The sequence below is a fragment of the Platalea leucorodia genome, assembly GCF_965183815.1.
Source record: "Platalea leucorodia genome assembly, chromosome: 18".
In the NCBI taxonomy this organism is placed as follows: domain Eukaryota; kingdom Metazoa; phylum Chordata; class Aves; order Pelecaniformes; family Threskiornithidae; genus Platalea; species Platalea leucorodia.
In genome coordinates, this window is record NC_138840.1 from 8634397 (window position 1) to 8660579 (window position 26183).

The 26183-nt window shown below is 51.2% G+C and overlaps 3 protein-coding genes across 5 annotated transcripts in view; 1 reads left to right on the forward strand and 2 right to left on the reverse strand.

Annotated features, from left to right (window-relative positions):
• Positions 1 to 380: 380 nt before the first annotated feature.
• Positions 381 to 6146, reverse strand: FUCA1 (alpha-L-fucosidase 1; the record flags this gene model as incomplete). Of its 2 annotated transcripts, none has more annotated exons than XM_082329838.1 (8): positions 5752 to 6146; positions 4560 to 4694; positions 4202 to 4339; positions 3412 to 3517; positions 2788 to 2988; positions 2392 to 2582; positions 1462 to 1561; positions 381 to 482 (listed from the first exon to the last, which is right to left on the reverse strand). In XM_082329838.1, the coding sequence occupies exons 1-8, from the start codon at positions 6132 to 6134 to the stop codon at positions 381 to 383; spliced, it is 1356 nt and encodes a 451-aa protein (XP_082185964.1). In that variant the 5' UTR covers positions 6135 to 6146. The 2 variants fall into 2 exon arrangements, with proteins under 2 accessions (XP_082185964.1, XP_082185963.1); XM_082329837.1 differs by having other exon boundaries at positions 414 to 756.
• A 1630-nt stretch (positions 6147 to 7776) lies between these two features.
• Positions 7777 to 26183, reverse strand: part of LOC309598849 (serine/arginine-rich splicing factor 10) — a gene marked incomplete at its 3' end in the record, with an annotated part of 28942 nt that continues 10535 nt past the window's right edge. The window contains exons 1-3 of one of the 2 annotated variants that reach the window (XM_082329842.1): positions 13679 to 15705; positions 9237 to 9412; positions 7777 to 8893 (exon numbers count right to left, since the gene is read on the reverse strand). In XM_082329842.1, coding sequence (XP_082185968.1) covers positions 7777 to 8826 — 1050 coding nt within the window. In that variant the 5' untranslated portion in view covers positions 8827 to 8893; positions 9237 to 9412; positions 13679 to 15705. Of the gene's footprint in view, positions 8894 to 9236; positions 9413 to 13678; positions 15706 to 26183 lie in introns of those variants that run through there. The other variant, XM_082329843.1, reaches the window with a different exon arrangement.
• Positions 20705 to 23306, forward strand: PNRC2 (proline rich nuclear receptor coactivator 2). Its single transcript, XM_082329850.1, has 3 exons — positions 20705 to 20895; positions 21899 to 22103; positions 22865 to 23306. Exon 3 carries the CDS (start codon positions 22883 to 22885, stop codon positions 23303 to 23305), a length of 423 nt encoding a protein of 140 aa, XP_082185976.1. The 5' UTR covers positions 20705 to 20895; positions 21899 to 22103; positions 22865 to 22882; the 3' UTR covers position 23306.

Consider the following 26183-nt stretch of genomic DNA (forward strand, 5'->3'; position numbering starts at 1 on the left):
TGCCTGGGAGGTGTGGACCCTGGCTCCCCAGCGCCCGCTACGCACGCGTGAAGATGGACACAGCTCCTGCTGCGCCGCGTCCTGCGAGCTGCCCCAGCAGGCCAAACCCTCTCACCGTTAACACGCACGTCTCCTCGTTGGCTGCGTGATCTGCCAGCTTCACGCGCTAACGCCTAAGTGCTACGCGGCCTGGCCTGACACCCCAAAGCAGGTCCTCTTAACGGCCCCAGACTAACTCTGTTTGGTCTCCCACCGCCTCTGAGTCTGTCTGACATCATCACCTGTAATCACAGCAGCGCAGCAGTGACATCCACCAAGAAGCCCAGCTTTACAGCAAAAAACCTTTGTGTTCCAAGTGTGGATGTTTGGCTCACGGGCTGTCACATCCCAGCAGAACGCTGCAAAGGACGTCCCAGCTTCCCACCGCTGAGCGGGGTGGTCAGGCCTTTGCTGACAAAGAAGGTCCACTGATACTCTGATCGCTTACAGGCAAAAGGGATTAGAAGAGAAATTCTCTTAAGAGAAAAACAATTTATTCAACAATAAATGAAAAACCCTCTTAGACTCCACTTAAAAGAAAGGCAGGGGGAGACTGCTGCGTTCACCCCGCAGCCGTCACTTCACACCCTCAAGCCTGAGGGTCCAGCCAGACTGAGGAGGCAGAGGAGACGGAGGCAGGCAGGGCAAAGTTATGAGCAGTCCTTTACCTGGGGACTTCTGCCACTTCAGAGCCCCTGCAAAACCCAGCATCGTCACCTGCAGGGGAGGGCGGGGGAAACGCTCAGGGGTAGCTCCCACGGGTGCCTCCCGTGTGAACACCCCGGTACACCCAAACCACCTTTGCAGTCCCTGTACAGCATTTCCCACACCTCCAAAGCAGTCCTGCACATTTCCACCCATCGCTCACAGTGCACAGAAGGTAACACATGGGATATTTTGGGGCCAAACATTTGACTGTGGTTTGTTTGGTTTGGTTTGGTTTGGTTTTTTTTTTCCCGAGGCGGCTTCACCTCTGTTTGTTTAGAGCAAAGGGCACTCCAGCATTTGCGTCACTTACAATTACATTTTCAATTAACGGGTCAGTGTACCTGATTTGAATTTGAGATGCAATAGCAGTCATGCCTTCTGTGTGTGAGGCTTGTTATTTACTTCACCCCCCTGCGTCAATAGGAACAAAAGACTCTGGGGGAGAAGCGTCTCTGCCTGTTCTATGGCAGACTGTGAGCCTCTCCTGGCAAGCCCTATCCAGTGTTCGACGTTAGCAGTGAGCTAAAGCCTGGAGAATCACCTGGGATGCCGCAAGGATCTGGAGGGAGGCCAGAGCACCCCAGAACAAGAAGTACGGGATGACAACTTCCACACTCTCCCCAGTTTCCAAGTGCAGTCAGGTTGGACCTTCCCAGCCCACGTGCACCCAAGATGGGTTCTCAGAGTGCGTCATCTTTTTTTCAAGTTCCTTACTTGTGTGGCTGGGGATGGAACGGGCGAGGACAGCTCCAAAACGTTGTCCCGAGGCCAGATCAGAAAGATGGCATAGACAACTGGTCCCTTAGAAGTGTACCTAAGAGAGCAAGAGTTCAGCAGGGTGAAGAGCCCCATAAGAGAGAGAACCAGACACGAGCTTGACCTTTCCAGACAGCACGGGAACACCGGCTTGCCTGCTGTCACCGCACAGGGGTCACCTACTTTCCCCTCATTCCAGAATCTGTCACTTTGGACCCACCATTTAGCCAGTCAGCACTGGCTGATGAAACCCAAACAAAGTCCGCGCGTGCCTCCTAAAAGCAAATGTCACTTGCCATTCTGTCCTTGCCTCAGCTTGTGGTCAACAGAGCGGATACGCTGCCTTATCCTGACCATTGCTCTGCATTTCCAGACGGAACTAGACTTGGGCACACTTGAGGAAAAAAAATAACTCCATTTTGTAGCAATTTCTGGCTCACTATGCCCTTCTCAGTCAGTATAAATCTGACAGCTGGGCAACAGTGATTAGTACTACTATATAACAGCTTAAAAGCAAATATCACTACATTTACAATCTGTATGCGTTTAGATGAACTACATTTGTGCAATTCAAACTAGCCAGGGCCACTACTTAAACAGTCCTGACAGCAGCAGCATGGAATTTTTTTTAAAGGAAGAGGTTTTTTCCAAATCAAGCAAGATGGATGAAGTCCTGATTTTTATTCTCTTCTTTCACGCAAGATACTCCTTAGATAACACCCTGGGGCAGTAACTGAGCACTCCAATTGCCGGATATTACCTAAACGCCATCTGCGTCGCCTGATGGCAACACTTCAGAGTGTACCAAATTTAAGAACAAATAAGAAAGAAACATACGTCAGCTCTGGAAGTCCCAGCCCGGATGGTACTGAGCGACAGAGTCCTTACCAGAGCGTGTCTGTGCTGTTCTCCATCTGTACTCGCCATGGCTTCGATTCATAAATTGCCTCCCCATTAGTGTCCAGCCACCTCCCAAGGGCCAGAAGTCTTTCTTGGAAAATGGGAACAATCACCCCTTCTTTTGTAGGTCCCACATTGAGAAGGTAGTTGCCTCCAAAACTCACAGTCTGCACTAGCTCCTGTGACAGATAAACCAAGGTACCAAATTGCATTATCTTCATTTCTGACAACAAAGGAATCTGAGGAGGGCTTTGTCCTCGTCAGCTGCTCCTTTAACTCCAGCCTGGTTGTAAGACACACAGCTCTCTGCCAGTAGGAGGATGGAGGAAACCTCTAATTCTCAGTAATTCCCCACACCTGTTATTTCGATTTCAGATTTCTTACCTCAATGATACTTGCTTCATCCATTAACTCAGCAATGTTCATGTTGCTTCGATAGCCCCAGGAAAGCTTGTCAATGGAGGAGCACATCTCCCACTTGTGCGTTGGCAGGGTCCCTGGCTTGTATTTGTCAGCGCAATTGTAGTAGCCTCCGTGATTGCAAGAGCAGTTATTACACCAACGATCATTAACGACAACAGTGTCCTGAAAGAAGAAACAAAGCTCAGTAGGGAGAATGTTTTGTCTTGGACTTTTCAGCTTGCATTCATCCCTCCTACGTTAGCAAAGGCATCTAAGTTAGGAGGTAAGGACCTAAGCCCTCTGTGTAATCAAGGGAAAGAGAGGGAGGATCCTCCAGAGAAGGCTGAATCCCTCTCTCTGTTCACTCAGGTAGAAGCTGAGGCAACGAGGTTCCTGGCCTCCGAGCCTCCCACGTGTGTGCTGTAAAGGCCACTAGAGTCTTCTCATAGGAGCACAGTGTGAGCTTCTTATCTTTTGTGAAAGAATAAAGCACATCTGGCATCTGTCAAGCAGGTTTCTGATTTGATCACATTCATACCTCACTGCTGCCAGACCTTCCATACCCATAAAATGCTAGCGGCCGTGCGGGACAGCTGAAAGCGATACCTTGACGGGACTATCGTTATAAAGCCAGGCAAGGAAAGAGGTAGAATTCCAGTACGACTCCGGAGCTTCCCAGTCTCCATCCGACCAAATCAAATCTGGTTTATATCTAACAGAGAGATGAATGTTATTTCAAAATGGCTCATTTTCTCCTACCACAAAGGAAGCATTATGTTTCTTGCGTCTGGAGTCTAGCTTCACTTCCTCTTCCTATTGCCTGACATTACCAGGAGGTTTATGCTATCACTTTCTGCTTCAGACAAAGGTTTAAGTGAGGTTCTCGCAGCAGCAAAGAATGATATGTTGATGATTGCGGCTCAAGAGAGGATGCAATTCTTCCAAAAACCAGAAGTTTGTATCTCAAAGGCAATTACGAGGCACGTTCTTGACGTGGGACAACGGCCATTCTGAGCAACATGTGTCCAAGCTTCCTATTTTTGTCAACAAGGGGAAGCAAGGCAAGGATGTAAATTCACAGGGAAATTGCTCTTTTACCCTACTAAATACTAAGCAGTTTGCTCCGCTTTCAAAGCCACGCTGCACAAAGGCAGTATGAAAGGGAATTGCTCCTGCATGGAAAATTTGTCCCTACCTTATTCTACAAATTAGACTGTCCACAGGGCAAATGTGAACCCCTTTTCTAATTACCGCAAATCATTACCAATAAATAAACAGATTTGCCTTGGCAAAAATTAACATTTGTCACCTCTCTCCTCTGCATCCACTTTGCATCTTTCTCTACAGTACTGAAACCAGGAAATGCTCCTGATTCCTAACCGGTTGCAGCTCTTACTTTAAGACAAGATCATAAAGTTCTGGCATGGTCTTCTTTAAAACGAAGTCCTGGGTCTTGAAGCCACTTTCTTTGTCAGCTAGATAGAGTGGATTAAACCACTCTAACAGGGAGTGATACAGTCCATAGCGTATGTTGCTGAAGGACAGAAAACAGAGAGGAAAGAGTTAGGCTGGCAGTAGGGATTAAGAACCAGTGGCAGATCAGACTACTGGCATTATTATTGCACAGATTTCATGACTTTGCAAGCACTACTTTTTTCATATTCAACTCATTGTTTTCCGCTGTTTGTCAAGAACAGCCAGGAGAATTCAGTGCACACAGATGAAAGGACCAGCGCAGCCTGGCAGTGCCATACCTCTCCCTGAGGGCTTGTCCCAGCTCTCCCACAAGATCTCGGTGCGGCCCCGTATCCAGAGAATTCCAGTTCCAGGACACGGGCGACCCCCAGTTGGTGAAGCCTTCGTGATGCTTCGTGGTCAGTACCACGTACCTGAGGGAAAAAAAAAGTCCTCGATCAGGATGTCAAAGGAACTATCTAAAATATTCCCCAGCCTCATTGGCAAACCCAGTCACTAAAAAAGCACGGGACTGAATAACCATGCTGTGAGGAGCCCTCTTTCATTACCCTTTAAATTTAGAAGCAACTACAAGAATAATAGAGGTTTTTAATGGATTTTCATACTGGAAAAGAATGAAAAATCGAGGCTTAGGAAGGAGCAAGAGCTGTCATCTCCTCAGCACCCTGGGCACGACCCCTCAGGGATCTCCAGCACTGCTCAGGGACCCCCAGTCCCTCAGGGATCCCAGACTTGGCCCCTTCCATCCCCTCAGGGACCCCGGCATCCTCTTGGGGACCCCAGGCACAGCCCCTCCATCTTCTCCAGACCTTTCCATCCCCTCAGGGACCCCCCAGATATGGCTCCCTATCCCCTCAGTGACCAGCGACCCCCATACCCTCAGGGACCCGCCGCCCCCTCAGGGACCCCCAGACTCACCCCTCATCCCCTCAGGGACCCTTCCATCCCCTCAGGGACCCCCCAGACCCACCCCTCATCCCCTCAGGGACCCTTCCATCCCCTCAGGGACCCCCCAGACCCACCCCTCATCCCCTCAGGGACCCTTCCATCCCCTCAGGGACCCCCTCAGGGACCCCCAGACCCACCCCTCATCCCCTCAGGGACCCTTCCATCCCCTCAGGGACCCCCAGACCCACCCCTCATCCCCTCAGGGACCCGCCGTCCCCTCAGGGACCCCCAGACCCACCCCTCATCCCCTCAGGGACCCTTCCATCCCCTCAGGGACCCCCAGACCCACCCCTCATCCCCTCAGGGACCCACCGTCCCCTCAGGGACCCCCTCAGGGACCCCCAGACCCACCCCTCATCCCCTCAGGGACCCACCATCCCCTCAGGGACCCCCCAGACCCACCCCTCATCCCCTCAGGGACCCCCAGACCCACCCCTCATCCCCTCAGGGACCCTTCCATTCCCTCAGGGACCCCCAGACCCACCCCTCATCCCCTCAGGGACCCCAACCGCCCTGGCTGACCTGGCACCAGCCCGCTGGAAGAGCTGGGCCCACTCGCGGGGCTGGAAGTCGTGGGCGGTGAAGCGGGGCGCAAAGTCGGCGTAGGTGGTGTCGGGCGGGTACCGGCACTGCACGAAGCGCTCGTAGTCGGCGCGGTGCTCGCCCCGCCAGTGCCACCAGAACCACTCGGAGCCCCAGGCCGGGACGGAGAACACCCCCCAGTGCACGAACACCCCCACCTTGGCCTGGTCGAACCAGGCCGGCAGCGGCCTGGCGTCCAGGCTGGCCCAGTCCGGGCGGTAGCGCGGCACGGCCAACACCGGCCCCATCGCCGACACCGCCGCCAGCCACAGCAGCCCGCTGGCCGCCATGCTGCTGCGTGACGTCAGCGCGGCCGCCGCCATGGCTACCGAGGCACCGGCTCTGCGATACCGCCATGGCTACCGAGGCACCGGCGAGGCGCCGCCATTGCTACCCAGGGGCCACCGGTTCGAGGCTGCGGTCTGCCTGGCAGCGGGGCTGGCGGTCCTCTTCCTCCCTCTTTCCCTCCCTGCCAGCCCGGCTCTGCCCCACCACGGCCGCCTGCGGGCCTCTTCCAGCCGTTTGAGCCTCTGCGTCCATCCCGTGAGGAGCCAGCAGGGAGCCCGTGGGTTGGCCCCATGGCAGCTCGGCCTCCGTGAGACCCCTCTCCCCCAGCCCTCCTGCCCAGCCAGAGCAGGCCCAGGGCCCGGCTCCAAAACCCGCACGTGAGGGCTGGGTGCATCCTCTGGGGAAACAGGGCAGAGTCCAAGGGCCTCGCGGCCGTGCCCCGAGCCAGGCTCATCCCTTCGGAAGCGTTTTGGGAGCCGGCAGGAGCCCTGCTGCTTGCCGGGGCGCTGGCGAAGGCACTTTGCTCTCCTTGCAGATATTGCAGCTAAAGGCGCTGCTTTCATGTAACTTGCAAAAAAATCTGTCAAGTTTCTCATGTTCAGAGTATCTGCCCCAGCTGGGGCTTAAACTTGTTGCCTGGAGGAGTTTGTGCCCCAGAGGTTAATGGAAGAAAAGGCTGAAAAATGGCTTTAACGTTTAATCGCATAACATCCAACAAACGCCTGTGTGGCACAGGTTAGCTTTCCTTAAATTTGCTGAAAGAAACATGCTGCCTGCAGGGTCCTGTCCGCCTCAAAATCCTCAACTATGGCAGAGTCCATACGCCACAGTGAAAGCATTTCACTTTTCCATAAAGAATTCGATGCTAAAATCGACATGATCCTAAGTGCTCTGAGACACGATTAGCCAGGGCCATCTGCAAGCGAGTCCAGAGAAACCATCTGCACCTTTCCCAGCAAGGGCCCAGGTACCTCCTGCTGCTGCCGGCCCTGCTCCCGCGCGATGCAGCGAGGCATTCGCCGTCGGCGGGAGCTCGTCACGACTTGGTGTTGTTCTCTGCCACCTTTGCCAGGACCCGAAGACCTTTTGTCACCATGCTGCTAATACATAACACCCCGGGACGGCATTCAAGTCTGGTATAAATAGATGTACCTCTGCTACATAGCGATGTGCTGTTAGCACTTTGCTGATGGTGCTTGTACAACTCTGCCTGTGCCCGGTGAAGGGGTTTAGAGAGAGTTACGTGATACCTGGGGATTTCTAGAGAACCTGAAGGTCTGCAGAGTGTTTTACTTGAGGTTAGCTATATTTTGTGGTGTGTAAGGAACACACTGCTGAATGTAAGAAAAATGGGACAGGAGGTTACTGGTGGACAGACAGGAGGCCAGGAAGGATTTGTCATAAAATATTAGGATCTGCTGTTCTGGGGCATGGCGTTATCCGCTGCCTCACGGCTGGCACGCTGACGTGGCACCGGTATCTCTGCAGCTTGGGGACTGGCTGCCTGTGTAAGTCTGTGCACTTTATGTCCCAGTGTCTAAGAATAACGTCAGCGGGAGCCGGCTCCATGACAGGCATCTGATCCCTCATCTCCCAGGACCCCCATAAGAAGAGAAAAGAAAAAGTGATCCAGACTGGTTCTGCCAGCCCGAGCGCAGACTTTTGACGGCCACCTCCCTACGTTACGCGTGTGTCCTCGCAGATGGTCTCTATCATGGAGGACTTGTGGGTGCTGTCTGCTTCTGGGCTTTCCTCAGAGGCCTTCAGCTGCCTCCTGAACCGAGAAAAGAGCATCCTCAGGGAGGAATATAGCTCCTTGCTCCGCAGGGCATAAATAATGGGGTTCACCATGGAATTGAGCAGGCAGAGGGTGCTGCAGAAGGCAAACACCTTGCGCAGGTGATTGCTCAGCCTGGCAAAGATGCTGTAGATCATGAGAACGAGGACCGGAGACCAGCACAGCACGAGGACAGTCAGCACCATGACAAGGGTCTTGGCCAGCATGACGTCCATCCTCATCCTGGTGTTTTGCTTTCCCACCTGCCCTTGGTGCTTCTCCATGTAGGCCACGTGCTGGCGAGCCCTCCACAGCACGTGCGCGTAGGCGTAGACGATACACCCCAGCAGCACCATGACGAAGCAGATCCAGCTCGACAGATAGTTGTCATCCACAAACGGGAACAGCTCAGAGCAGGTCGAATTGAGCGTGCAGCAGTTCCAGCCCAGGAGGGGCAGGGAAGCAATGGTGGCACATGTCACCCAGAGCACCCCCAGGGCTATCCACGCTCTCTTCCTCGTCATGAGGAGCTTGTATTCGGAGGGCCGGCTGATGGAGATGTAACGATCCAGGGCTGTCAGCAGCAAACTGCTCAGGGAGGCAGAGAAGGATGTGTTCACCCCTCCCAGCTGCAGCAGGAACATTTCTTTAGAGAAATCAGTTTCATTAAAGACATGGAAGTTAACAAAACTGCAGACGAAGATGATGCTGGCCAGAATGTCAGCCAAGGCCAGGCTGCTGATAAAGAGGTAGGAAGGCTTTCTCCTGGTCCTGGGGGAGGAGAAGATCAAGTACAGCACCAAAGAGTTCTCGAAAATGCACAGTGTCCCAAAGAGGCCGCAGAGCGTGGCAATGCTTATCTTCTGCGCTTGCGTGCTGAGGACCATGAAGCACTCCATAGTGTTCACACTGCATTTGGAGACGTTTTCATGTATCTTACAAATATTCATTGTAATTAACCGGAGCTAGGAGCTTGCAGAGAGCCTTTCTGCTTCCTTCTGCACTTCTTCAGATGCTCTGAAAAAGACCGAGGTGAAGAGGACTTACAGGAGTGCAATGAGCAATAAATTCAACCCACTGGGACACATCCCTCCCTTTAGAGGGAGGCAAGCAAAAGGAAAATAGCCCAGGGAGACCTCCGTTCAGGTCCACAGCCCAAATGCTGGAGCCAGCTTCCACCCTTTCCCAGCAGAGATCCAGGCTTTGTCCCACCGGTGATTTGGCTGAGACCCGCCTATCGCAGCCCACGGGTACCACGTCCGTACCACGTCCGTACCAACTCTGTCTCTCGGGCTGTTTCCTCACCACCAGAGGGAAGCAGCAACGCTGAGAATTGTACAAATCCTGGGCCAGCTCTTACCAGTCCTCTGGGATTCACTGCTCAGGGCCAGCAGCGGTGGAAGGGACTGCTCCTGGTGACACTGTGCTGGAGACAGGCCCTGGAGAACAGCCTGTCCGAGTGAAGCTGCCCCGGGAGATGGCTGGGCTGGAGAAGGATGAGGGATATTGCACTGCCGGGGACTCTGTGCGGCTCATCTGGGAACACAAAGTGCACTTTGAAGCATTTACTCTTCACTAAAACTGTTTGAACACATAAAATGGCAAGACTGGTTTTATATTTAAGCTTGCCCATTGCAGTTTTATAAAGCTCAGCCTCATTAAAGTTGCATTTCTCCCCCCACAATCCCTGTGTCATGAGTCAGTCTGTCCCATGGTCAGAGTGATTAAAAGTTATTGTTTAACATCAATATTAGAGTGCGGGTTGGACATAAAAAAGGGGACACGCGGGAGTTAGACCACCTGAACCTAAGCAGCCCTGTCCATGCTCAGGATTAGGTTAACTTTATCAATATTTTTAGCTTCAGCAGAGATGGGACGGAGGGAAATGCCTTATTTTGCCAGAGGCAGATGTCGAGCTGCTCGGTGCACTCTGTGGCAGCAAAGTCGTGTTTTTCTCTACACTTCTGCAGCTTAATGCACTCACATCCCTTCATCTTCATTACACTGATGAGCTCGTCCTTCAGATGTTATTTTTCTCCCATTCTTACTCTTGATTATACTCGTGCTTTAAACCAAATTCACTTTCATTGAGGGCTCAGCTGCCTTGTGTTGCCCCATGTAACAGGGGGAACAAGGTCATCCCGGACCGGGTTACGGAGAGCAGATGAAGAGGCGGTTGTTGGATACACTAAAGCTGTCTTATTAGCAGAGATGCTGTGTCCCGAGTGCCACGCACCAGCAGGTCGTACTGCCCTGCTGCAAAAGCCCATGGGACAGGAACCCCCTTCCCGAAAGCTTTGAGTATCCAGGATCCCACATCCAGGCAATGGGACCATGAGTTCCCGCTGCTGGAGGAAAGCACTGAGCTGACAGCGTTCCCTTTCCCTCAGAACCAACAAGCCACCGTCTCTCCCTGCCCTCAGCTCTCTTTTGAAAGAGGAAATGTCCAAAACACGCAAGGCACAGCAGATGCGATGTGCGATAACTACAGCCCCCCGGGGAGCGGGGCGAGTGCCCAGGCGGCGCAGGGGCCGGGCTGCTGCGCTGCTGGCCTCCAGCCACCTGTAGCCAACCATCTGCGGTTTCTCTGTTTTTTGAAATTCAGCAAAGGCAACAGCTGTCTTTAGAGGCGACGATAGCCAACACGCTAGAAGCCTCCGTCCACAACATCTTAGCAGTGACGCCTGTTTTATACCTGTCTTCATTACTTCCTTCCCTGCTGATCCCCCCGTCCCCCGGCACCCATCACTGTTTCTGTGTTTGGCAGTAGTTGCAAAATACCCCAGAGCACTTGCGATGCTGCCCAGGAGCTCGTGGAGAAGAGCCCGAGCCCCAGCACTTTGCTCCTGCCTGCCTGTCGGGGCTCGAACATCGGCGGTTGCAGGGCGTTCGGTGCACATTACAGCCAGGGCAGTTCAACCCTGATTTGCATTTCTTGGCATATCAGACCGGAGGAGTCCTGGACTTCGGGCTGAAATGTGGCTCAGCATTGCAGCAAGCCTCTCTCCTCTTACATCAGGCTCTGGCGTGGGGTAATCACGCAGGACCGGAGATGTTGCACTCTAATCTCAGCACTCTTGTTTCCTGCAGCTCTTCACAGAAACACTACAAGGGCAGCAGTAATTACTGACTGCTGCTATTAAACCTGACAACATCTCTCCCTCCAGAGAGAGATGGATTTAGCGGACAGATGGACTTTGACACATCTCAGGGCTCACCAGGGGCCACGGGGGCAGCAACTGCCTCCTCGAGTATCCAAAACTCCCCAGCCGAAACTCCAGCATCCAAACCAAGACATCTCCTAACTAAGCAGACTCCAGCATCATTTTGACATCTATTAATTGCAGCCAGCATTCCCAGGACCATCTTAAATTCTCAGTATCTGCAGTTGCACAGCGTCCAACGACCATGCTTAGGAGCTTTGAAACCGTACCGAACACTAGGCAAGAGACTGAAGGCCAGCAAAATGCTATCCCTCACGCTACGTTGCTTGGGGAGAGAATTTGGTTATAATGGCAAAATAACTCCTGCACTGACTGTTCTGGTACAGCTCTCTCCATTAAGCTGACATAATTCAGATAAGCCCTCAGGTTCAAAATACTGTGCTGGGCTTGTAGCAATCGTCCTCCTTCTCTTCCCACATCTGTTGTGTCTCAGGCTGAATGATAAGGACAAATCTCTTTGCAGTTTTGACTGAGTTCCCCCACATCCTCCTTCCAGCTCCCGTGTCTGTGAGGGAAAGCACGGGGCTTTGCTCTAGCACAAGATCTCTTCTGCAGAGGCTCCAGAGCGTGAAAACACGGGCAGTACAAGAGCCCCTCTCCTTGCACTGCCTGTCCCTTTTATTTTGGCCATAAGGCTGCTTTTTCCTGCCCAGGGGACATTTTTCTCTGTCAGGTGGGCTCCTGGGTTCAACCATTTCTTTGTTCGTGCCCACTGCCTCCCGCATGCTTCAGCTCCTGGGAAACAAGCCAGCCTGTATCTGGATCCCAGGGGAGAGCTGATCTGCAGCATCCTCCGTGGGGCAAGTGCCCCTTCCAGGGTGGACAGCCCCTTCTGAGGAGCAGCATCTCCGCCTCCCTGGGAATTACAGCCCTGGGCACGGCTGTGCATCCCCATCACAACCGGCCCAACAAGCCCAGAGTCCCTGCCCGCCGGGCTGACGTTTCAGCTCAGCAAGAGTGAAGGGGCTTCTCGCCCTCCTTTAGAGCCAGGAGGCTGCGGCACAGAGGGACTGGGGCCCTGCAAGCCACCGGAGCCGAGCAGGGATTTCCTAGGCTGCTGCACAGGCTTAATTCTCCTCCCAGCACAGCAAAGCGTCTCCTGCCAGCAGGATCTCCCAGGGCGGGGAATATTCTGCCAAAATAAAGCAATGGAAACCCCGTCTCTTGCAATGGAGAACCCCCCAGATAGAGCCAATAACAACAGCAGAGCCCCAGGAGGCGGCAAATGGAGGCAACTCACTGAATGAACAAGGAGCCCAGTGATTAGGAACAAAATGCAGATAAGACATTTGGGAATGCAATATATTTCTGACACAGCCTCACTGACTGCAAAGTCTGCCCAGAAGCAGCAGAGAAGCCTTCCCCCCATCAGATTGCTTGTGTGCCCACTCACTCCAGCCTAATAACTCCGCTGGCTTTGGTGAAAATTAAATCTACAAGTGCAAAAGTCCTTTTCCATTTCAGTGCATTGCTGCGATTGATTTCAGCTGTCAGGCTTACACTGCCTCGCACGCAGCAGCACAGTTTCTGATATCACTTGGGATGGTTTCTCCACGTACAGAGATATCTCAGAATCCTTGTGATTCATAAGTTAACATACCGGTTGCTTAGATAATGTAAAATTAAATTTTCCTGCTGCAATCAGCCAGTGCAATGTGCCTGCAGCGCTCTGAAAGCGCTGGCCTTGAATATTTCATCGCCAGAATTTCTGAGAGATTCGCTCTTTACAATAAAATAAAATGTCTTAAGTGATCACCTAATATAAAGTGATTTATGCAAAAATTGTCATTAATGCTTGGACATTTCACTTGCTGAAAAAGCAAAAGATCTTTTGCTTTACAAATATTTTAGTTTGTATACGATTTCTTGGTTTAGGTGCAGAAGTTTTGCCATTATTTTGGAAATTGCTGTTCATCCTGGTTTGTCCCGCCGACCATATTAAATAAAGCCGAGCGGAGTTACCTCCCTGGGGTAGGAACGGCCTGGCACAAAGGCCACACTGACGATTATATGCTTTATTTCTTTTCAGAGTCCAGCTCTGTCCATGTGTGGCTGCTCGGGGTGACAGCACTGGAAGCACACGGGTGCGGGGCTGCAGAGCAGCACTGCGGCTGCCAGTTTGGGTACAAAGCATGGCAAAACAGAGCTGCTCGCACTCCACCAAAACCACCCCATGCGGAGGCATAACAAGCACTAACTCGTGCAGAGCTCAGTATCATACCCATGCTTGCAAGACATTTGGAAATACCTCTGACATATCCAACGTTAATATTCCCTAAAGCCAGCTGTAAAGAGTTAGTCCGCAGTCTGCTATATAAACACTTACCTTTCGTGTTCCTGTTAAGAAAGCATTCATCCTAAAAACCAGTTTTCCCACCCTTTGTTACACATTGCATTGCAGTTTATCCTGAATAACACCGGGAATCTCCCCGTGACAAACCCTGCGCAGCCGAGTCTCCCCAGCCTGCGTGCGTGCGGGTCAGCACCGTGGGCTCAAAGGTACGATGTGTTTTACTGCGAGAAAAAGGATCCTTGGCTGCAGGATCTCCCCACGGGTTAGCAAACGCAAGCCACTCACCTCCTGCCGCTCGCCTCGCGGGCTGGGGATGCTTGGGGGCTTCCCATCCCTCCAGCTCTCAGGGCAGTTTGTGCAGCTGCAGACGGCGCCTGCTTCCCTCTCCTTTCACATCACTTCTGGTTTCATCTGGGTTTCTCGTACCATTCCCTGGGCTGGAAATCCATCAGTGCAAATCCTTCCTCTGGTTTCTTGCTCTCTTTCGCATTCTTTTAGTGAACGTGTGTCACGTTTTCTTTCCTTCCCCACTTCCCCTCTGGGTCTTGTGTTCTGCTGCTGGCTCCTAGTGCCACATCTCACAACCACCCTAACCCTCCGACTCGCTGAAATGATTTGCTCAGTCCCTCCGATTCCTCCATGTACCTGCAGTGTTTGAGGCAAGAGACATTCAGGGGCTTTTCCTGATTTCTCTGGGGAAGTGGAAGAGGAGGGGAAGGAAAAGAGCTAGGAGGCGGACATGGAAAAATCTGGTTATACCTAGCTGTGTGCAGGGCTAAGGGCAAGCTCAGAAATCTGCCATCTGTGTGTTTGCCAGCCCCGTTAACAGCAAGACCCTCACCTCTCTCTGGTCTGGAAAGTGGGCAAGCCACTTCTCTGGACACGAACGTGCTCTGCTAACTCCAGAAGAGTAAGGTGGTTTTCTCTTTGCAAGTGGAAGGAAAAGGAAATGGCTTAAGGTCTTAAGTTACACAATCTTACCCTGTGGTCATGATGGACCCAGGGCTGCAGAGGCTGAGGTCTCTGCCGTACCTGCTCTCAGCTACACTTGCTCACAGCTAACCACTTCTCCACCTCCGCTGGCCAGCAGCAGCCTGTAGCTGCTTATTTGCAGGTTGTGCTGTTGGTGCTGGAAAGCAGGGAGAGCTGCCGGGTGACACCAGAGCACCAGGGAGAACATCGCCTGGTACTCGAGGCTCCGTGTCGGTGGGTAGAGGCAAGTTTGCCCGAAATCCCAAAGGAATTGGCCACATTATGGTTGGGTAAAGACCATACAACCTGTAGTGGGGAGCACACGCTGCGCTGGCTGCAAAGGAAAGGCCGTGCTCCTCAGCCTCTGGATGCAGCCTGCCCCGCCGCAGGTCCTGCTCTGACATCCCACAGAGCGGCTGCAACCTCCTCCCGCGGCCCCAGCACCATCAGCCTGTCTTCTCCCAAGCGGGAACTCAGCCTTCCCTCCTGCTTGGATCCCAGTTCTCCCCATTCGGTGGATCCATGGTGGTTTTGAATAGCAGTTACATCTCCTGCTCTCCAAATCTTTGCTTCACATATTTCCCCTCTGCCATTATCCGTGGCTCAGGAGTTTCCCAGCAGCTGCTGGAGCTCAGCCGTGCGCCCGCATTCAGCAATGCTCGGCTGCCCTCTCCAGGGGAGCCCGCAACGCTCGCAGGGACGTCGGCCTGGGGACGCTTGAGCAAGAGGCAGAATTGGGAACCCAGCGCTTCCTCTTGGCCCCTGGCCGGGAAAAGGGGGTTCCCCTGCTCGCCGGGGCGCTCAGGCACGGCTGGGACCCGTCTGACCCTCTGGATGCTGCTCGGGGCTGGGCGGCTCTGAAAGCCCCTCTCCGGTTCTCATGTGTGGAAACCACAATAAAGATGAAAGGCATCACGGGCTGTCGTACGAGCAAAGGAGAACAGGCGGGTTATCAGCTCTGGCTCAAAAAATAACAGCTTCCATTTCAGTTCCCACGAACTGACAAATTTTCCTTTGCAAGTAGAAATACGAGACTGTAAAGAGCTAGTGAAAAACAGAAAGATACTTTATACTATAGTCCTGAGTTAGAAAAGCAGCACTCAGCCTCAAACTATTCCCTGCTCTGTCACAGCCTCACATCCAGCAGGATTCTGTGAAATGTAGACCCAAGTTTCCTCTTTCTGCAAAGAGATGTTCTGTCAAAGGAGTGCGGGTTATGAGAATCAAACATTATTACTGCAGCAGAGCTAGAAGCTTGTAATTTGGTTTCTGGACTTTCTTCTTAGCAAAAATTATCCTGCCAGAGTAAAAGAAAACCATTAAAGGCTGACGTCTGTAATGTAAGGGCTTCTTATTCCCCTCTAGCTTGGATTTTTCCCTTGGCATCAGCTGCAGCCAACACAGCTGTGAATAGCCCTGCTTTGGGAAACCCCCCAAACCCAGGGTCAACATCTGGGACCAGCGATGAGCTTTACATTCCCATAAAGGCCATGTTCTGCTTTTGTCTTCCATAAAGGCTCTGTTCTGCTTTTGTCTTGTTGCCTGCTGGCGCTGAGCCGAAGTACAGTCATCTCCTAACTACAGGGAACTAAAGGAGCACCATCACTGAAGGGGGGCTCTAAGAGGCTGCCTCGGCCGGGTGGGCTTTAAATGGCCTGGCGCTCAATCGGGTGGGGTTGCCTGAATTCAGTGCACCTGATTTTACGGTATTTAAGCCAGAAGCACAGTCAGGTGCCTGGCTGGTGGGTACCCCAGCTTGCTGGGGTGCAGGAGGGGCTGGGGCTGGGGCTGTGGTGGTGAGCTGCTAGCTCTGGCGTGCTGGAGGGAAGGCTCAAAGAAAAGCTGGGGCAAGGGGGAAAAGGGTTTAGGAGCTTGGTCTTGCTCGGTAGTAGTGTCTCTGCCTCCAGAGCAGCAGGGAACAACCCCTGGGGCTGCTGTTGGGCCATAGCTCATGTGATGGGGCACTTAGTCACCAGCACTGGCAGAAAGCGTGGCTGTGCTTTGTGGGAGGACGGTGGCTTGCTTGTATTTCTCTGACTCTGGTGTTTGCTGGGGCTGAGTTTGTAAACTGAGTGGCCCCAACAGGGCTGAGGGTGGAGGCACGGCTCATGTCGGTAAGGTGTGAATCAGAGAGCCAGTGTGGCTTCATACTGCGCTCTTAGAGGAAATGCTCGGAAAAAAACCAGACTTGTTCTCTCGCATAGCCTAGCTCCTGCGAGCAAAGCAGGGCTTGTCTGAGGAGTTCGCCCTCTGGCCCTGTAAGGCAGCGCCCGTGCCCTGGGTGAGCTCTCCTGCTGGAGAGCCACCTCTGCTGCTCCTGTGGGTGGAGGGGGGAAATGTTTTTCCTGCCGATAGGCTGTGAACCAGGCATATTGATTTAAATGGGCTGGAGGTTCCTGCAGGCTTTTGTGACTCAGTGCTGGTGTGGATTTCAACAGGGAGCTGTTGAGACAGAAAACCTGCGGGTGTGACTCAGGAGTCGTGCCTGGATGTGCTCGTATTTACAGATTCGGACATGGGCTGCAGTGAAGCTGCTTCAGCACAAGCCCTTTAAACTCCCCTGGGCCATAAGGCTCGGGGCTTAGATAACCCATCTTCAGTGAGCTGTGTGTGTCTGTGGTGGTTTTACTCTTGATACCAAGGGTTTCTTTGTGTTCCGTGTATACATATATATATAGAATTGTGCATGCTGCAGTCACGCAAAGGAGATGCGTTGTCAGAGACACTCCTGAGCATGTAACTGGTTTCAGCAGTGCAGAGGAGGAAACTCTTATTCTGGAGACAATGCAACTCAGGTACTGGTGGACACTGACTTAATTCATATCTACAGCTTATAGAAAGTGTCTTTAGGTATCCTGCCTCTGCTTTTTTTTTAACAACAAGCTTATAAGGAGCTTTAAGCAATTAAAGTACATAGTTTTATTGAGTTGTTGGGGTGCTTGCCTTGTACCTCTTCTCTATTTACTCTGGAGCATTCCAAATATCCACCTAGTTCCTGTAGATCACTGCTGTGGATTTCCTGAGCTTTATTTGGTTGAGGATCAGGGGTACTCTGCCAAACAGAATAAAGCATATTCTAAATGTTACTGTATACTCAATGCTTTTGTGCAGATTTTTAAGAAAATACAAACTCAACACATCTCCCACATGAGGGAGAAATAGGTAGAATGTTACCCTGGTTAATGTTTGGCTCAGACAGAGACATCTAACTGGTTTCAGGTGTGTCATGGGACTCTTAGTAACCCCAAGGTGTTTACTTTTTAGGGCTCTCAAAATCAGGCACCACCAGAAGCTTGTCACCTGTGGAATAAAACTGGGGCAATGGTTCACTATTGACTTAACAAATGATTCATCTGTGCCGCTGACTTCCTGCAGTGGGCAGTTCCAGCAAAATGCTCTGGCATGAATACGTGCATGGTTAGAGCCACCTCGATCACAGCTGGAAGCATTTCATTTTGGGGCTAATGAAGCTCTGGGGACTCTGTCTTCCCTGGAACTTCTGTGGAAATTGCCAGCTGTTGCAATGCCAGCACAGATGGAGCTGCTTCTCTGGGCTGGTATTAACACTTGATTCGAGAGGGACTGAAGATGCTGAGTGAAAAATAAGAGCGGCTAGGGAAAACCTTGAGGAGTTGTCACTGCGGCAGTGAAAGTCTGATGGAGGGCCGAGAGGAGGATTTGAGTAATGGAGAGCCTACTGAAGCAACTGGCTCCCTGGGAACGTGAGGAAACTCGGTAGTCATTGCAGTCAGCCTCGGATTACCCGGAGGAAGCGGACTAATCCAGACGGAGCAGACACTTGCGCAATAAAAGATGTGTACAATAGGTTATGAGAGCATGCAGCAAAGGTGTAGTGGGGCCGAGTCTGTGTTGCCGTGTGGCAACGCACAGCAAAGTCAGGTTTGGAGGCACCACCCTGCTCAAGCAGCGCGTTTGAGGGCGCTGCCCCTGGGGCCTGGTCTTCAGCAGATGGAGGGCTGCGTGCACGAGGGGTGGGCAGGGGCAGCTCCCATCTCTGCAGGCCGGGCTGTCTGCCCCTGAGGAACTGAGGTGAATGTAGTACCGTGGGCTTTGGAGCAAGTCTTCTGTTGAGGCCATTGGGAAAAAAAAAAAAAGAGGGTTTAAAAATAATTATTTGAGGGAGTGAAGTAGCTTCTCTTGAAGGGATCTCAGATCTTGATGATGAGGGATCAAGACCAAACCCTGGGACTGAGTCTGTGCTGTCTTCAGGACGTGGCAGGCGCTTGAGTGCTGCTGTACACGTTAGGGTTACCGTAGCTCTGGGAATATCTCCTTTTCTTCCACTGCGGGAGAGGAAACCTGCCCAAGGTTTTAGCGGCTGCGGTGTGAAGCATGGGTCACTTTCTCTTTGCTTGCAAGTTGGGTGTTGTGGTGGTTTGGATATTCTGGACTGCCTGCCCTTTTGCTTTAAAATAATACCCCTCGCGTTGCTGCTTGAACTCTGAATGACACGATTTACCGTAGCATTCAGCTGGTTTCCTGGTGTCTTTCAGTGCACCAGTTCCTGCCCAAGGACAGGATTGGTTTATCGCTGGCACTTCTGCTCCCCTCTGGCTGAACGTGTCAGCCTGACCCCAAAGCCAATTCGGAAAGACAAGATGTTTTCTGAAATATCTAAGCTAGTGAGGAAGGACTGCCGGACCTCATGTCATCCTTGATCTGAATTGAGGAGTACAGGGCTGTTCTGCTCCCCAGACAAGAGAACGCATTTCCAGCCAGTAAAATGCTGTTTCAAAATCTGCGACATGTCCTGACTTAAAAATGTCGAGACACTGAGATGATGTTTTAGCAGATATAAACACACTAAAGATAAACCAAAGCAAAAATCTGCTGATGTGCATTATGGGGGAGGAGTTTGAGATAATTAGTGGAATTTCAAGGCTTAAGTGTTTGGTTACAGCAGATACTGCTGTCTTCTGTCTAAATGAAAGCTACTAAAAGGATCTTAGCCATAACATTATGCCAAAAGATAGAGAGCAAAGGGAGGAAAACAAATTAATCTCAGCTTGATTTGTGCAAACACACCATAAAGAACATGAACAAAGGTCTGGGCTTGGTTATGTCAACACATTTTGTATATTAAAACATAGCATGTTTTTTCAATAACACTGCATAATTAAATGCAAACTTCTTAAAGATGCAGCTTCTCTTTGGAGTACTTATCTTTGTCCCACGGGTGCCTGAAGACCCTACGATGGGTCAGAGCCCTGTAAAACCAGGTGCTGGTCAGTAAGAAACCAGCTCTGTTTTAAATGGTTTATAGATAAAGGAGGAAAGAGTAATTTTTCAATTCTGTAGGTAAAAATGCAGGGTGCCTCAATGAACTCTTCAAGGTGTCTCTCTATGCCAGAATAAAAACTCTGAATGTTCATGTGTTGGCTTTAAGTACTTTTCCCCACCTGGCATTGGTTAAACAGAATTAGTTGCTTTCTGTTTTCTTTTCAGATTCCTTTTTTTTTGGTCCCTAGCGCAGCGTACAGCGCCGGACCGGTGCCGCGGCGGCGGACGGGGGCCGGAGCGCGCAGCTGTCCCGGGCTGGCGCCGTTTTCCCTCGGCCCGCGGAGGCCCAAGCTCCTGGGTTTCGGTGTCGCCATCCCTTGAGGCACGACGAGAGCAGAAACGCGAACAGCGCGTTTGCGCCCCTGCCCGCAACAGCCTGAGAACTGGGGAAGCTTTTCCCTACGTCTTGACATTGGAAAGCCCTCTAAATTCTTTTTAATCATTTAAAATGAAAATAAATGCTGGTGTGGGGTACATCTCCACGAACCCCTGACTCGGAGATACTCCATTCGGCGCTCTGAAAGCTGCGGGGCATCTCTGCGGGGCTGGATTTGGCTCTTTGTTCGCTGTTCAGTGAATCCCCGCTCCCGGGGACCCTCCTACAGCCGCAGGGTTTGGTTTTTTTTTTTTTTTTTTGTTGTTTTGGGTTTTTTGTTAATTATTGTGTCTCTTTGAAGGCCCAAGCGGCAGCTGGCGCGGCCACCCCCCGCCTTTTGTTGTGCTAATTCCCGAGCGAGGGGGGAAGCCGGCTGCGCGGCCGGGGGGCGCAGGCCGGGAGCCCCAGGCCGGGAGCCCCGGCCCCGCCGGGCGCAGGGGGCGGCCCCGGGACAAAGGGCCGCGGCCCCGGGGCGGCCGCGCTCCCGAGCTGCCCTGCGCTGAGGAGATTCAAACGGCGGCCGCGGCCAGTCTGCCCCGTCCCCTCCCGGCAACAGGCGGGGCTTGGCTCCCATTGGCGGACGGAGCAGGCCGCGCGCTCCTATTGGCTGGGGCGGGGTGGCCGGGGGAGGGGGGAGGAGGGTGAGGGCGTTATACGGAGTAGGGGAGCGGCCGCCATTTTGTGTGGGAGACCGAGGGGCAGCGGCGGGAGTTGGCGGAGCGGCTTGGGCTGTGCCTTGCGGGGGGGGGGGGGTGTCGGAGAGGGACGGCGGAGGAGCAGCGGGGTCGGTTCCTAACGGCCCCTCTGTGTGCGTGTGTCTGTGCTTGTGGGCGAACGAGACGGACAGAAGTCGGTAAGGGAGGAGCGGTGCGGGAAGGGCCGGGCGCTGTCGCCGCCATGTTGCGTTCGCTGGGCTGCTCCATTGTTGGGGAGGTGGGGACGGGGGTTCCCGGCTCCCCGCGGGCTCGGGCGGGACGAGGGACCGGGGGGTGTAGGCAGCGTAAGAGGAGAGAAAGTTTGGAGACGAAGAGACGGAGCTCTGGCAAGCGCCGAGCCTGTGGGAGCAGACAGCGGCTTGGTTTGTGCTAATGACGTTACCTCGGCCCTTGGGTTCAGTCGTAACAAGGCGAAAGCTGAAGATGGGCGGCTCTTTTCTGGAGCTTTTGGGGAGAGGGGGACTGGGGGGGCTGATGCCTCTGAAGACATCGCTTAGGGGGAGGTGAACAGGGTGAGTGCTCCAAGGTGAAAATCCTAAAAAAGATTTCAGGAGAGGATGAGCCGTGGGCTAACCGGGGAATTATTTTAAGAGTTGCTAAGGAGTTACTTTGCTAACGAGGGTGCAGAAAGGCAGGTGACGGAGCTGGAGCTGTGCTGCAGCGGCTGGAGGAGGGCTTGGGGTGCGGCTGGGAGGCGGGGGGCAGCGCGGGGCCGTGCGGTCCGGTCGGGGCGAGCGGGGGGGCTCAGGGAGGGTTTCTTTGTGCTCAAGAGGCATCGAAGCGCGAGTTCCCTAAGAGTTCATCCCGAAGTATTGGCCGCTTTATTGGATTTCTTTTCCCTATTAGGAAAAAAAGATAAGGTTCTTGCTTGCCTATTAAAATACTTAAGATATATAGAGAGAGCATGATAAAAATGCTATTCTTTGTGAAATGCTAAGTATGATGGTGAAGTTTATATAAACAGAGTAAGATAAATACTGCCTTTTTTAAGTTTGAACTGTATTGTCATCTTTAACAAGAGACACAGATGACTTTATAAATTCTCCGAACTATTTCAGGTTTTTTTTCCCTTTTTTTAAATTTGAAAGGGAAACAATTGTTTCCTTAACCTGAATTCAAACTTCATTCTCATTTATGCAGTGGGACTTCTCCCTTGGAGCTTCTGTGCCGAGAATCCGATGTTGGGCTCGGCTCCCTGGCTGAATACAGCGCATCAGCCCATGAAAACTTCCATTCCTAGCCAAAGGAAGGAGTCCAGCAAAAGGCAGCACCTACTCTTTCAGGCTTGGAAGCAAGAAAGGGGGCAAGAGTTGGAGAGCGTGGAATCTGAGAAGACAACTGAAAGGTAAATGGGGGTGGGAGAAGAGGAGGAGGAGAGTCGGCACCAAGGTGCCAAGTACCCTGTGATGGTATCTGGCTGTCTGCTTTGGAAGTTTAGTTACAAATGGCTGCTTCCCATTTGAGGTTGTTTTCAGTTCACTTTGGGTTTATCGGAGCAATTCTTGGACTTACCAGAAAGACTGGGGAGCGGCTTTGTCAGTGCAAACTGGTTTAAATGTCTTCAGGATTAAATACTAACACCTTCAATTTGGCACTGTATTTTGCGAGCAAGGTGTCTTTCACATTCTTCCAGTAACACCTTTTCTGAGGAGAAAAGAAGCGATGTATTTAGTAGTTGGGCTGCCTGGAGGACGGGCGTTTTCCTAACTAGGTGGGCAAAGCTGTGACTGATGAGGGGATGGGGATACAGTTCCCGAAGGATGGACTGGCGTACAACGTGCTGGTCAGGATGGACTGGCGTACGACGTGCTGGTCAGGATGGACTGGCGTACGACGTGCTGGTCAGCCAGCAGCAGCATTGTTAAGCCGTTGTAGAGTCGGTAATCTCCCATTGTACTTCAGTTCTCGTGAGCGTGTCAGCCAGGTTTTTAGGTGTTACTGAAGTGGCATCCAGTAAAGGAGGAAAACCACTACTTTTAACTGATAGAAGTTTTGGTTAGGTTGATTTCAGCACCCTTGCTTAGAATCTAAAAATTCCCTGAAGTATTTTCTGTTAAAGAAAAGTAGTACTGCAAACTCCACCAACTTTCTCCCCTGTTTTTACAGGTGACATTTAAGTTGAAGATGGGTGGTGGAGAAAGATTCAACATTCCAGTTCCCCAATCCAGAAATACCACCAAGAACCATCAACAACTTAAAAACAGGCAGAAGAATAAAGACCAGAATTCGCAGATGAAGACCTACATGAAGAAAGAAAGAGGACATGGATGTAACTCGTCATCTGGCGCATGGCAGGCCATGCAAAAAGGGGGGAAGAACAATGTTCATTTCCCCAATAATCAAAATTGGAGTCCTACTTTATCGAATCGCAACCTGTTTTTCACACCTCAAACCAATCAGAACTATGCTGGAGCAAAATTTAGTGAGCCACCCTCACCAAGTGTTCTTCCTAAGCCACCAAGCCACTGGGTACCTGTTTCTTTTAAACCTTCTGATAAAGAAATGATGACATTTCAGCTTAAAACATTACTTAAAGTCCAGGCTTGAGATGTAACTTTTCATATTTTTAAAGTTATTTAAATTTACAGGGTTTCAAATTTGAGAATTGTTATTCCTAACTCCCGATGCCCAGGTGTACAGAAGTAGATGTTCTTGCTGCACGTAGTTAGTCACTCGGAAGAGAAGGGGGGGCGGAAGCTTACATTCCCCTCGTGTTATACCTCACAAGTTGTGTGCTGTGTTCACTGTGAAATAGGTATTTTCTCTATAATCAATCTAATCAAATCCTGAACGGTCACCATTTATCGTATTTATTGTCAGAGTAAATGGGACTGTCTCCCAGAATTGGAATCATGACTGCTTTTTGGCGTGGTGTTAGAAAACCAGCTTTTACCTAACTTAATGCAGCATTAACTGGAAAAAAAAGCACTGAAAGCTTTAGTCAGGTACTCTGCTGCTTTTCAAACTTGCGTAAAATTTGCTAGTGAAATAAAAACTGTGCAGAGCAGATTTGCCGAGCCGAGCCCTCCACCTAGGCGAGACGGGGAGCATTCTCTTGTTTCTACCCGCGAGCTCCGTTGGGCGCTCCGGAGTTGGTGCACCAGCATCTCAAGCCTGTGACTAAAACCGAGATCTGGGAGGCGCCGGTGCGGGTTCCTGAAAGGAGGGAGGCACCCATGGGGCATGTTGCGATTGTCTCCGTTGCGATTGTCTCCCTCCGGCTCTAGCGATTTCATCGGAATCTCGGCGAGTCAGACCGTGCCAACTCGCGCCGCCGCGCTGCCAGGTGACTGCCAAAAACCCATGAAAAATCCTTTGTATTCCGATCGCACTGACGAGTTCCAAAATAGGCTTTTGTATCCGCTTCTAAAATTGCGGAAAAGGCGGGGTAGTTACTTAGACTGGTCTTAAATTGGTTACCCTGTAATGAGTGTTGGAAGTTACAGTAGCTTGTGGCAGGCATTACAATATTTTCATAGGGAAGACAGAGCCATGTAAATAAATGTAAAACTTTGTAGCATATGTAAATTTACGCTGGGCTTTCCTGCACAGAAGTATTTTTAGTACAAAACTGCTGAATGTAAGATGACCATGTTGAGTACATGGCCTGATTTAAAAAAAGATATTTTGTTTAAAAAGAAAAAGGACATTGTGGCTGTGCCCTTGCACTTAACATACAGTGAATATGCACGTTTTACTTGGTCATGAGCTCATTTTTTAAGTAAACTCAGTGCAAAAGAGGCTTATTTAGAATTTTTTAATAAAATAAAAAAAAAAAAAAAAAAAGCTGCTCAAGTTCAAGATAGCGATGTCCTGGATGTACAGGAGAGGTGCGCGTTCCACGACGCAAACACCAAGGTGTTCAAAATCAAAGCGGATGTTTCGCAAGAAACGCAAATGGCGGAGTTTGGGTGCTTGATGAAACGGAAGAATTGGAACAGCGTTTCTGTTCCTAAAAGGAATCACCGCTAAAACGTGGGGAGAGGGGCAGTTGCCACGTGCAGCTTCAGCGCTCTCAGTTCAGTTGGTCCTGTCACAGAAACAGCTGAACTGCGATGACAGAATCCGAGGTTATTTTAAAAGACATTAATTGCTAAATCGGCGCTTTAACTTGGAAGGGAGTTGTGCAGATTGCGAGATGTTCGTAGCGATGTCTTTCCGTACATGACACCTGATTGGCAGCTGGTTGAATGTTTACAAATCTATTGCTCCAAATAAGATGGAATTGGCGGTCTTTAAACTCGATGTCTTTGCCACCTGGACCTTCCCCAGGGAACGAGCCGTAGCCCAGTTACAATTGTGTATCCTCGACTTCAAATTGTCAGTTACTAATGGTACACGGACAAATTGGAAACGACAAAAATTGAAATAAACTAAACTTTTCACCCCCTAAAAGCATCTGTTTGTTTTAAGATGGTAATGGAAAAGTGGGATTACATCGTTCTGGCAGCTCGGACTTCTTCGGAATCCTGATGAAGGTGTTTAAATGCCCCCTTAACTGGCAGGAAACTCGTCCCTGGCAAGAACCGGCCACCCGCGAGCCCCCGAGCCTCGGGCCCAGCTGGACGCGGCTCCCCAGCCCAGGGGGCTCGCGCCCATGGCCCTCACCTGCGACTTGCGAACACGGGGCTGGAAACGGCACGCTACCTGCTCCCGGAGAGAAAGCAGAGCCTGCGCGGGGGCTGGCGGGCTCTGCCCAGGAAAGCCAGGCCTGGCGGGGGACACGCTAGTCTGAGCGGCTTAAGCTTAGCTTAGCGCTGGCTCGGGGCGAGAGGGAGCTTGGGGGTCGGTGCTGGGCGCTCAATCTCCACCAGGCTACGGCTGCGTTAATTAAGTCAGAAGGTGCTCTCAAGTTATAGTCAAAACTCGTACATTTTATTCCCAATTCACAGGGTTATTTGCACAGATGGAACACAAAACTCAAGAAGAAAGGATGTGTATGAATAAAACATTAGCATCTTTTGATCAAACACGCTACAGGGTACATAGTCTTCCCTTCCTAGAATAGTCTCATCAGTAAGAGCATCTTTAGACAAATATTATAGCAATGGACTACAGACTTTTTAAGCAAGTTACAAGATAAATGGAGAAAACCAGCAATTATTAATGGGTGATTATGTCCTAAAAATGTGTAAATTTATCCCTTTGTACTTCAAAATGTTAATCTGCAACATCCCTGCCAAAAAAATCAAGTAGCAGTGCTGCGATGTACAGCAATCCAACTGCCCTTCTCTGAACACAATTCAAGCTGTTACCCCAGACTAAACAGTAAGAAGAAAAAAAAAAAAGCAGCTCTTTCCAAGAAGAGAGCTCAAAATAACATTTGAATTGAAAATTTCCACTTTGAATAAAGCCATTATACTGTACATTTAAACATCTTTAAAAGACATAGAAAGGATAACATTTAGCTTTCAGAGACCAGTCT

Bases quoted from the DNA above. Each gene is read 5' to 3' on its own strand.
- PNRC2 (XM_082329850.1), top strand. From the start codon at position 22,883: ATGGGTGGTGGAGAAAGATTCAACATTCCAGTTCCCCAATCCAGAAAT.